The sequence below is a fragment of the Aptenodytes forsteri genome, unplaced genomic scaffold (assembly GCF_000699145.1).
Source record: "Aptenodytes forsteri isolate BGI_AS27 unplaced genomic scaffold, ASM69914v1 Scaffold272, whole genome shotgun sequence".
Taxonomy (NCBI): domain Eukaryota; kingdom Metazoa; phylum Chordata; class Aves; order Sphenisciformes; family Spheniscidae; genus Aptenodytes; species Aptenodytes forsteri.
This window is the reverse complement of record NW_008794885.1, coordinates 209,723-222,148: the sequence shown is the minus strand read 5'-3', so window position 1 is coordinate 222,148 and position 12,426 is coordinate 209,723. Positions and strand designations below refer to the sequence as shown.

The following is a 12,426-nucleotide window of genomic DNA, read 5'->3' as shown; positions in this document are numbered from 1 at the left end:
GGTGCTTGGTTGCTGACTGGGGTTAAACCATGACAATCACCCACGATGGCTGCCCTGGACCCCATCCCATCGGGTCTTGAGTATCTCCATGGACAGAGACTCCACAACCCCTCCGGGCAACCTGTGCCAGGTTGGAGTTTAAAGGAAAAAATTTTACCAGCAAAAATGGACTATTACCCAAGTAACACACTGCTTTGGCTGTGTATGAACCCCCCACAGACACACAGAAGCTGCTATGGGGGCGTTTCCTCAGGATCCTCCTGCAGACAGCCACAGCCACTGCCCTGATGGTCCACTGGGGTCTGCTCTGCTCCACGCCAGCTCCCCACCACCCCCACAGTGGGGCTAAGTGGTGGTGGAAGAATGGGTAACGGGACTGCTGCTGGCTCGCACTCTGTGCATGGCACCCAAAGGCGCCTGCTCCAGCAGGGCTTGCGTGCTCCAAGGGCCCATCTCTGTGAGCAGTCTGTCCACAGGAGATGGAGAATCAGCTCTGGGAGAAATGGCTCTGTGCAACAGAAGAAATGCATTGCACGATCTCATAGGTTTTTGCCTCTCAGATGCTCTCTGTCTTGAAGTGAAAATACCTGTCTTCCACCACTCTTGTTTTCTAGAGGGGGAGTGCAAAAGGACACCTGAGGGTATGCTCAAGGGAACGGTCATGGAGTCCACACCGGTGCCAACAGAACTACGTATGTCGGCAGCTGGAAAAATGACAAGGTAATTTTAAGTATTCCTTCATTTTAAACTTTCTCTGGATTTGGAATGGAGCATGTCTCACTATATCCACCCTTAAAAAGACACAGAAAGGAAAGTCATAACCTGAGAAGGATCAGACAAATGCTGCAGGCTCTTCTTCCACCTGAGAATCTTGTCACAGCCCAGTCTGAAGACTTGAGACACTTGGGGTCTTCCAGATGTCCTGCTGCCTCCTGAGGCTCCCGCAAACACACCAGTCATTGCTGGCAGTGAGGCCCTGGTGAAACACCCGGGCAGTGTGGCGCCAGTGGTGCCCAGCACGGCACAGCCACTGTGAAAGCCCTGCATGAACAGGCTGTGCACACGTAGTGGGCTAGGCATGGCCCTCCTGCACGTGTATATATGCCACACACACACATCCTGCAATGAAAGAGGGGAGCTCTGACCATCGACAGATACACCATTGTTTGGCTGCCCTTGGTTACTGAGTTCCTCAGGAATGAATTAGTAAGTATAGGAAAATGGCTTATTTTGTTGATGCTGGACAAGAGGAGACAGCCCTTGGAACGAGACAAAGAAGGGTCTGCAATTAGGAAACAGCATCTTGTGGCTTTATTAGATCTAGTCTGGCCTTTTTTCAGTCTCTTACAAAAATATTGGTGCAATGATAAGAATTAAGATTATGGTACAGAAGTGCTTTACAGCACAGATTTAAATCCCCAGGCATGGCTTAGTGGCCTAGGCTGAACAAATGAAAGACTTGCTCTGCCTTGATCCACAGAAAGAAATTCCGGAAAATTTAATTAACCCCTCAGGCTGTCAGGGTAGATGAGTTATTTGCAGGGCTGGGGACAGCAGTTCTGTGTTGCATAGATTGTTAAGATCCTGTGAGACTACCAGCAGAGGAGGGGTTTATTGGACACTGTGGCTGGCCAAAAACTTGTAAGCTCTTACCTGAAATCCTTGTAGAAGCAGGAACCTGTCTAAATCTGAAAGAATAGTCACTTTCCTCTCCATTATCATATCTGAATATGATAGCAGACTAAAAGGCAGCAATCTAAAAGGATATTGTAATGAAAGGAAATAATACTGTAAGCATAAACATTAACCATTTTCTTTATCCTTCATCTCTCATTAAATGCAGATGAATCGTACTGAATGGTACTGGAAGGCTAGAACATCCTTCTGGGCCAGTTTATGAAGGCAAGTTCAAAGACAGCATGTTTCATGGGGCTGGAACCTACACATTTCCAAATGGAGCAAAGTACATTGGACCATTCAATGAAAACAAGTATGTTTGAAGTGGAAGAGCCGTGTAGTCTTTTCTGTTAGTTTTGATTTCATAAGTTCTAAAGTCCAAATAAAATTCACCCAGCATGGGAGTAGGTTTCTTTTGCTACCAGTGAAACTTGCACTGGGTATCTGAGATTGCTGATCCCAGTTGTATCCTTTTCATAAGATCAGTCAAAAGTCTGTGATTCATTCCCAGTCAGAGGTTTTCAAGATGGTTATTCCACCCGTCCACTTTTTGTTACCAGGTCTCTGGGCTCAGGCAGAGTTCAGAGAAACAGAACAGTTCAGACCCCTTTCAGAGCTGTTGTTTCAAGCTGTCTGCCTACAGATGCATGCAGAAATACAGCACCGATTTGCGCTGATAGTTTGCAAAGTTTGTGTTTACTTATTTTTTGAGGTAAAGTACAAATTTCAGAGAGATGGGAAATGTCGAGGTTTAGTTTCATCACTCGGAATAAAATATTTTAGTGCCACTCATATAAACATCAGTTAAGTTCATTTCTTTTGAATAAGGGTGTGTGTTTTGAATTGCTAAGATACCATCTTTTCCTAAAACAAGAAGCTGATACCCACTTCAAAATCCACAAAGCAGATTTAATGAGAAAATTAACCATAAAAAATGACATGAGAACATTCACGTTTATTCTCCTTAAATGACTTCTCTGTCAAATTTGCTAGGTTTGATTTAGGTTTAATTTTTCCCTCCCCCGTCCAGTATCTGAAATAAATCTAAAATGTATGTTTGTTAATACATGGTCTTTCATCAGGAAAAAAAAAACTCTGTCTTGCCCTGCTGACCAAAAATAATAGCCACAATAGTACTAGAATGATGACCAATTCTATTTTTAAATGAAAAGACACAAATTAAAATATGTGTTACAGAATGTACCTGGATACAAAATGGGAACCTATATAATGAACTCAAATGTTTGGGGAAAAATTAAAGACATTTATTTCAATGCTTTAGAACAGATTGAGTTAAGTTATGCCTCTATTACAGTGGCATGTTAAAATCTGCTACAGAGCTTCTGTCTTTTGCTGTCATATTAAATGACAGATGTGAATTCTGCATGAAGTCTAAACCTGTGAGTACTCATCACTTCAGTGAGGGCATTCAGCAGTAGATGACAAATGTAGCTCTACAGCCATTTTCTCTCAAAAATCTTAGGGTGATGCCTCTACTCTCTTCTGAAAATACAGCCCATCGCAAAGGGGCCAGCACAGTGCTTGTCACTAGTAGCTGATCTGTAGAGAAAACCAGCTGGTTCTGATTTGAACTTGTGATTTCAACTAACTAAAATGCTGATGTAGATACACCCTTGACAGCAGAGGTCCAATCTTTGCCGGCTGCTGCTGTTTTCATCAGGGAATTAAGACTTCTCCTTTTTGACACTGATTTGTGACTGTTAATACGTGCCACTCCCTGACAGCCCAATGCAGGCTATTTTTGCCAAGTTTCAGGATTGCTAGTTTCCACCTACTCACACGAGACAGGTGTCAGTTCACCAGATCACTGCAGCTTTCATGAGAGACCATAAATAGGCAGCACCATAGAAACTTCCTGTGACTGCTAGGCGGCTTCATTTTTTAAGGGAAACAAATCTCCAGTAATTGATTTTAAAAGTTATTCTCCCCTTATTTGCAAGGGATGCTGATGCATAGACATTTCTTCTTTATAGCAGTTTTCAGCTATAATGATGAGCTTGATCACAGCTTTCAAAGATCAGCAGAAGTATGTGGTTTACGAGGACTGAATTCATGTGACAGTTACTTTTTTTTTTCCCGCAGGAGGCTGTAAATCCTTGCACTTTGTCGTAACAGCACGTAGCAGGATGGGGAAAGGGTAAGAGAGGATGGATTTTTACAGCAAGAAGATCACACAGTAACTGGCTGCATACACTTAGACATCTTTAAGATGCCCCTAATGAAAGTCAGGATAAACTTCATAGGATTTAATCCCTGGTAACTTCAAATCATGACTGGGACTATGAAGTTTTTCCTGTAGGGGCTAAATGCTGGGATGACATTAGTACGAATACAGTTTTGCAAAGAAAGGAGTATGCTCCTTGGCTGTCTAACCTGTGTGCTTTGTAGGTCAAAACTTTTACAGGCTACAATGTGGGAGAAAGTTAAGGCAGGTACTTACACTACACTGGGAAGGTTGTGATTCCTGGCAATTTGCTTATCTGGGTAGTGCACACATCACCGTGCTGCCACATACTGATTGCATTCTCAACAGGCTGGATTTATGTCATTACAAGATGGAAGGTGAAGGCGACTTTATAGATGAAAATGGAGTGGAGTGGCACATTTCATGGCTCGGCAGCAGTGGGACTAAAGCAGAAGTTGAAAATGTAGCTATTTGGCACAGACAGTAGCACGGGTTAAAGACAGCTCTCTGACTGCATTCTGGGCTCCACAGCTGTGACCAGTTTTCAACAGGCATTGATTTCTTCATGTATTTATTAAAAATAACCCCTGAGGATGCGTGTCTATAGTAAATAAAATTGTTATTTTTCTTTTCAGACTGATCAGCTGAAGTCTCCTAAGTGAAAACCTTAAAGAAATGAAGTTGGATAGGGTGAATTTATAAGTGAAGCAGTTGATGGCTAGAATTCTTTTTTTTATTTTAACTTGCCCTAGGAATGTCTTTCTCCCTGAGTTTCCAAAAAACCTGTCATCAACAAAGGAAGCCTATTTACACCCAACTTTAGTAACTTTCACTAGAAAACAAACCTCACCACCCACAGAACCTTTTGCAAACGCAGTGCTCATCCGATCCCGTTTACCCTAAGCCAGGTGTTGCATAGTGGGGTCAGGGCAGAGAGCGAGTGCAGCTGTAACATAGTAGTTAACTCCTCACAGGTCAAGCCCATAAACCCCAGGCTCTGGTACCAGGCTGCTCAAGGACAGACCTCTGCCGCGCACTAAAGCTGCTTTTCTCTGGAAAGGGAAGTAGATGGGAGAGCACACAGGGGAGACTGATCATTGCCACTGTCCCATCAGAAAGTCTAATGCAATGAAAAATCTATTTCTATTTTTGTTTGTGTTTGGTCATCAAAGGTCTCTGCACTATGAATCTAAATACTTTGCTTTACAAAGCAGAAAAACTGCTTTCTAGTTAAAAAAAACCCAAACCACAACATACCAGTGCTGTCAGGAAAAAATGTGTGTCGAGTCTTTGCTTGCCAGATATTTAATGGAGTTTTAGTAAATACCTGTCCTTGCCTCCATTTGCAGACAAAATGTACAAATGCTGTTCCTCCAGATGTGCCTTCAAATACTCATCTCATTTTGCCAGGATTTGGAAAAATCTTGGGCCCTGTGATTTGTTAGCAAAATGAAAAAACAGCACATTATCGGCAGACTGAAACATACTGGGCCATCTGAAACAAAAGCAGCTCATGGATCATTTGGCAATATAATGCCTTTCAGCCTTTTTTCTTAAAGCTGCCTGTAGGAAAATCTCTATTTATTTGAAATGTTTTGTTCATAGATTCGTGAAGCTAAATGTTTTTCTTTTTATTTATTAAAAAAAAAAAAAATCTTTCCTAGCTTGAGCTGTTTGTGGAACTCACAGGTATCTTTGACCCACCAAAAATGCACTTTCCAGCAAACTCCTTCAGAATTATCATTTTATTTTGTTCAATTTTGTTGTGTTTTGCTCCTGAAATAGCCAACTCCAAAAAAGAAATACAGTGTCATCTGTTCCTAGTCCCTGACTTCAAAGGTAGCAGCATCTTCCACAGAGCTTCTGTTAACCTATGAGCCTGTCCTTTCAGCTCCTTTGCTAGGACTCCACATCACCACATTTATCTGTGCTGCACAGCAATTATACTGAATTAGGCTGTGCGGTTTTACATTTCAGGTTTTCTGCCTGAACGGTATCTTTGAAGCAGCTCTTTGTCTTTCAGGGAGAAATTAGTCTGCCTTTTGTTACTGTTCCTCCTCCTTTATGTCTCCCTGCTCTCACGCTTCGGAGTAACTCACTGGACTGGCTCAAACCTTTTCCTAACACCCCTGGCCTTGGGTTACCTGCATTCTCCCCAAGCTTTCTTGATGCCCTTCGGAGCAAAAAGCCCTGCAGGACCTTAGTGAAGAAATAGAGCAGGCATGGAGGGCTGCTGTCTCCCGCTCTCCCACCTCCCTCCAAGCCCTTATTTATTTTTACTCAAAGGAAATTTTTCATGATCTAACAAAAGCAACAGAAAATACGCAAGTACTGGTGGTTGCTGCTCCCCTGCCCCGGCTACTTTGGCAACCTTGCTCTTGGCCCCTGAATGAAAGAAGGGGAGCCCTCTTGGCCCTGGCATCCCTAGTGAGACCATGCACAGTAGGAGGCTGAGGGTGTCAGAGAAGGCGGGGAGGAGCTGGTCCCGTCTCCCTGTCCCCAGCTGCATGCTGCCTCACTTGGGTGCCACAGGAGGTACTTAAGAGCCTCTGAGCTCGGCAAGGTAGCAGAGACCACATCAGCACCTGGCTCTCACCACACGGCCCCCTCTGCCCATCACTTCACAAGGCTTCTCACCCTCCCTTCACAGCAGCGTGCAATTCTAATTAAAAAGGGAAAAAGTCAGTATCGTCTTCTTCCAAGCGCACAGTCCTGGTTTTTGCATGGGGATGCAAGGATGTGACCCAAAGATTACATAATTAGAAGGCATTTGTTATGCTTGCGTTTCAAATCAGTGATTAGCATGTGACAGTCCCATCCTGGGAAACGTCAAGCCACCATTGCTCTCCTCTCTCTCTCCTTTCTTGCACAGTGCTAATTCCCAACTCTGGCAACCGCCAGTGCTGAAGGACCTTCAACTAGCCTGGGGTAAGTTTAAAACGTACTTGGCATGGGATGAAGAGTGGGATTAATAATTCCATTTTTCATATTATTGGGAAAAGCTAGAGCCGTAGCTATTTAATGTTGCATGTGCAGCACATAAAATGGTATTTAAAGTATTTTGCATCTTCAGTGCCCGCAGTTATTTCTAGCTGATTTCCTCTAAGACTGTGTATGGAGATCTAGCTTCTTAGTGTGCTGGAGAATCTTGTGAGGCTGCATTTATAGTAAGGTCTCTAAAATACCAGGTTAAAAAGACCTTTTTTGCTCTTACCATTTAAGACCTAAATTGAGGTATCATGCTGAATTGAAGTATTTGAATGACAACTGCGTTAGAGTTAGCTGGAGACAAAGCGCGAGAGTAAATCACTGATTTTTTGCTCTCTTTAGAGGACTGGGGGTTGTTCTCCAAGTAGGATATTTTAAAACAGCCAGCAATCTCAGCCAGCGGGATTGAGACAGTCACCAGAAGATCCCAAGCATTTATTTAGGAAAACTGTGGATGTTTAACAACTGAAGCAGAAAAAGTGCATATGGATTCCCCTGCACTGTCACCATGTCATGATTTCAGAAGCAGAATGGGACAGAAAGCCGAACAAATAGTAACTGCTGTCCATCAAGACTAGGCTGTAAATGCTTTACTGTTTGCATGCTGATGCTCAGAGTATTCGGTCGGTCTTAACAAGTGATCCTCTGCATGGTTGTGCCGTTCCATGTGGGGGAGCACTGGAAGGGTGAGCATGGTCACAAAAATGCAGTGCAGGCTGCAGGACCTGCCTCCCCTCCCTCCCGCACAGCTTCGTGCGGGAATCCCACCCCTGTGCTGCCTCAGTGGCACCTCGCTCTGATCTTCGACCTTGTGCCTGGAGCATAGCTAAAGGTGGCAACCCACTGGGACCTCCCTGTCCATCCACACCTTCTCCCTTGGGGATCTCGTAGGAAGTGGGTGCTGGCTCAGGCTCTGTTAACTTTCACACGCTGCCCACTCTGCTCTGGGGGGAGGGGCTGCAGCGCCAGCTGCTCGTGCAAGGCACCGGGGCAGTATTCTTTGCTGGACACCAGTGGCCGTCATCATGGCAGAGGTGGCACTCAGCTTTGGTTCTTGGGCTTGGCAGATTTGGCTGTTGGAGGGAAGATAGAGACAAAAGGGGAAAATACTTCCTTTGGCCCTGAAACTATTCTCTGGGCTTTGCTCCGGAAACGTCGTTATGGCTTGATGAGAGCTGCAGGAGGGTAAATGACTTTTAATGCTTAGCTCTGAAGAAACAAGCATGTCTTTGCCATTTCTTGTCCCTAAAGCAGGGGGGCCATGGGCTTGGGTTGCAGGCCAAGACAGTCTGCTGATGGCTTCATGTGACTGGGTGTTGAGCCTGTCCAGTGGGGAGTTTGCAGAGGAACAATAACATCTCCTTGTTGATGAGGAAACTACCCTGTAGTGGGCTGGCATATCAGACAAACCTTGGATTTGCTGTGGGTGGAGGCCTGACAGTGGCTTAGGAAAGCAGCCTCATGGAGGGCTTGCTCTCGCTGCTAATGTGCACATGCATTCACGTATGTGCATATGGGAAGGGGTTAAGGGTGTGGGGCCTGCTCAGTACTGAGAAAAAAGGGTGAAGGGGGGGATCCTCTTGCAGCTTTTAACTGCCTCAAGGGGGCTATAAAGCAGACAGAGTCCAGATTCTTCCCAGAGGTGCACAGTGAAAGGCAATGGGCACAAGCTGCAGCAATGGGAATCCCTGACTGGACGTAAGGAAAAATATTCTTCCCCAGGGTACTGGAGGGCCCAGAGAGGCTGCGAAGGCTCCAGTGTGGGAAATATTCAGACTTGAGCTGGACACAGCCCTGAGGAACCTGATCTAGTTTGGAGTCAGCCTTGATTTGAGCAGGAAGTTGGACTAGAGACATACAAGCGTTCCTACTCACCTAGACTCTGCTGTGAGCTTATGACTTGTTCGCTGCCAGCAGAGGCAGGATTTGACCAAGCAGCTCACATCCAGGGTCTTAGGGCCAAATGTCAGTCCTATTTTCCAACCACCTTTTGCACCCTTTAGGAACAAGCCAGACACTGTTCAGCCAACTCAGGCTGACTGAAACCCTTGTCCCTGGTGAGGACAGTGTTAACAGCTTCCCCACCCAGCAGTCAGGGGGGACAGAGGACAAGCATTCGCTCCAAACCATGGTGAGGTGCATGTTTTGTTTGTTTTAGTGATGAGGAAGGACTGACTAGTTTTGCTCTGTATATTTGGCAGTTCAGAAGAACCAGGGACAGGCAGGCAATGTTATATATTCACGGAGTCCAGCAGTGAGCCCTAAATGCTGGAAAGTAGCCAATGTAACACAATTATTTAATGTAACAAAGAACCAAGGGGTGATTCAGGAAATTGCAGGCTGCAGCTAAAGGACACACAAAAGACAAGTTACTCTGGTAAAACAGGGAAGATTTTCCGGACCCACTTAACCAAGGTCAACCTACTTTGCAGTGCGGTCATATAGCAGAGCTCCTGGTGGTGCCTGGAGCAGGAGGGGATGGTGGCATCCCCAGTGTCCCAGTTTCAAAGCCTCACTCCTGAGCTCTGCAGAGGACAGAGACTGTGCTCAAACATTGTCCTTGTCTGCATGAGTGTGATGTGGAAGCTCCTCAGTTAAATCTCCAGGCTGTACAGGTATTGTTTTGAGTTCCCTCTATAAGGAAAAATTACTTCTGATACCAGGAACCCACAGCATTTTTACAGCCTGAGATAAGATACTATACCAAAGGGCTCCCTTACAGCCCTACGTCGCCCTGAGTTGAAAGTGCATGAGAATAGAAGATAAGTTAATGGGGCAATGACACACCCTCATAGGAGTCCTTCTTCTACAACATTACCTCTCTCTCATTAAAACCTCATGTAGGTTATTTTTCTCCGTATCAGACAAACCTCTTCCTTTGTACTGGACCCAAGATGTTTCATGTCATCACCTGTAGCATAGCAGAGGGGGAAATGCCCACCTGTGAGCTTCTCCTCTTAGGTGTGTTGCCCCCCATGACAACTGCAGGTTTCCATGTGTTAGTGGAGGGTAGCCACAGATGCTCTTCGTGTTGCATCCTTCACTCTGAATCACCATCTGTGAGACTGATGACAGCCCCGGTGATGTGCTGGGCAGGGGGACCTGCCGAAGTGGGACCTAGACAGAGACACAAGCATTCTGAGATCTCAGATGCCTGGGAGGAGCTGGTCTAAGAGTGGAAGTAGAGAGCACTTAGTGGAACTGAATTATGCTTCAATTCTGGCTTTTGCTCACCTTGGATGCCTGCCATTGCAACCTGTTTATACATTGTTTCCTCATGCATTACAGTCCTCTGACTCCCCCATTTAAAACTGTGCAGCAGCTTGGGTTAGAGATTCTCATTTTTGCGTGCTCCCACAAAAAATGTTCTTGGTACCGGCTGGGTGTGGTCACCCTGCCTTGTGAAGGCCAGAGGTATGAATGTCACATTGTCACTGGAGATTTAGGGATCCCCAGAATAATTCAGCAAGTGGATAGTAAAATTATAAAATCTTTAAGACAGGCTATGCAGTTAGTGTATTTAATAGTATATTAATATAACTAATTCCATACTAATTGATGTTTGTTAATTATTATTATTATTAATAGTTAATGATATACTGTTATATTGCTATAACTGGCATGATAAAACATTAATATAAAAGCAGAATGGGTAAAAATATGTACGTGTTTTTGTTAAAAAGAAAAAATTAATTAATTTCCAGCAAAAAGCTGTTTTCATTGTTTTGAGTGAAAATGTTTCTCACAGAGGAGGTTTACGTTTCTTTCATAGCTGTTTTGCCTTTCGTATTTGTTCCTTTTCCCTCAACATTGCAAAAACAATTCTGAATTTTGAAACCAGTTCTTAGTGTTAAATGAGCTAGTCCCAGTTCAATGGCCCAATAACAAAAGCCTCGGGAATTTACTATGGCACCGACTAGTCTAAACTAGGAGCAAATTTTAACAGCTTTGCTACTAATCAAGCTGCTACTGAAGTTGAAGTTAAAAGTCTGTTTTGCTCAGAGACCCAAACTTAAGTACCTTCTCCTCAAAACTACTAGAGGGGAGGTTTAGCTACTTTAAAAACAACTGCATATTTACGTTTCAGAAGCAAATAACATTCTTGTAATTCTTTGGAATACCTATCAGAAAAAGGAATCTTTTTTTTTTTCTGCTAAAGAGGGCTGGAGCACACAGCATAGGAGGAGAGGCTGAGGGAGATGGGTTTGTTCAGCTTGGGGAAGGGAAGGCTGGGGGGGGTCCTACAGCCATCTGCAACTACCTAACGGGGGTTATAGACCAGACAGTCAGGATCTTCTCACAGACACAATGAAAGGATAAATTGCCATGGGCACAAGCTGCAACAAGGGAAACCCTGACTGGCCGTAAGGAGAAAAATTCTTCCCCATGGGAGCAGTGCAGCCCTGGGACGGGCCCAGAAAGGTTGAGAAGTCTCCAGCCTGGGAGATACTCAGACCTTGACTAGATGTGGCCCTGAGCAATCTGATCTAGCCCTACTTTGAAGCAGATAACTGCAGAGGTTCCCTGCCCATCTAAACTCTGCCATAAGCCTAAGAGTCTTCAGAACAAAAAAATAACTTTTACACTATCAGCTGATAGAAAACAGATTTAATAAACTATGACATTTATCTCACTGTAACCAGGCGTCCACCTAGAAGCTTTCCCAGCCTGTTTGTACAAAGCCCACATCCAAAGTCCCTCCACCTTTGCTCAGGTTTTCCACATGCGTCACCAAAGCATCCTCTGTCCTGAGAAGACAGTGGATCTTCTTAGGAGGAGATCTCATAAGCAGCTCTCTTACAAATAAGAAGTTTATCCTTTCATTAATCCTCAATCTCAAGAAGATGCTAAACCCCAAGTCCCTCCAGCACTGCTGGAAGCCTTTCAGTCCATATCATACCCCCAGCAAGAGGCCGGCTGCGTATGCTGATGGCTGTGCCACTCCCAGCCTGACCACAAGAGGAATCCCTCGCCACAGCTCACAAATTCTTAGTATCGCCCCCATCTCGGAGGCCCCGATGGTGCCACCACCCTCCTCCCTCAGGAGTTCCGCACTGGAAAGCTGTCAGGTCAAAAGTGCGTGGCCCCCAAGCTACACTGCTGACTGCACCAGAAGTAACTGCTTCTGCAGGGATTTCCTAAAGCCACCCAGGGCTCTTGCATCTTTTGCAACTCTCCCATCTATTTAATGCTATGTTCCTTTCTCTGTGCCTACTTCCCTGAAAACATCACCCCAGGCTTCTCCGAACCACCACAGCCCTCCTGGCAGAGCTGTGTCAGCAGAGCTCTATGCCGTAATTACACTGGCCCCTCCAATCCCATCAGCAAAGCTAATGATAACTCACATCAGCCCTGGGCATATCTATGTCAAACAGCAATGGAGATAGGAGGTTATTCTAGACTCATAAATCACATCTGGTTTCCTAGTAAGGCTGGACAAAAGCAGACTTGAATTAAACCCTGGGGAGAGGAAGCATGGATGTGGGGCAATGCCCAAGCTGATAACAGAAGTGTGAGCTGGTACAATCCATTTTTCTGGGGCTCTGCCTGCGTCA

General features: G+C 44.9%; 1 protein-coding gene across 1 annotated transcript; it reads left to right on the top strand.

The window, feature by feature from the left end:
- The first annotated feature begins 165 nt into the window (after positions 1–165).
- On the top strand, positions 166–4,350 carry MORN2 (MORN repeat containing 2). The gene is given in 6 exon segments (XM_019470885.1): positions 166–181; positions 615–650; positions 653–719; positions 1,853–1,994; positions 4,254–4,288; positions 4,290–4,350. Coding segments are annotated over 6 exon segments (357 nt in total).
- The last annotated feature ends 8,076 nt before the right edge of the window (positions 4,351–12,426 follow it).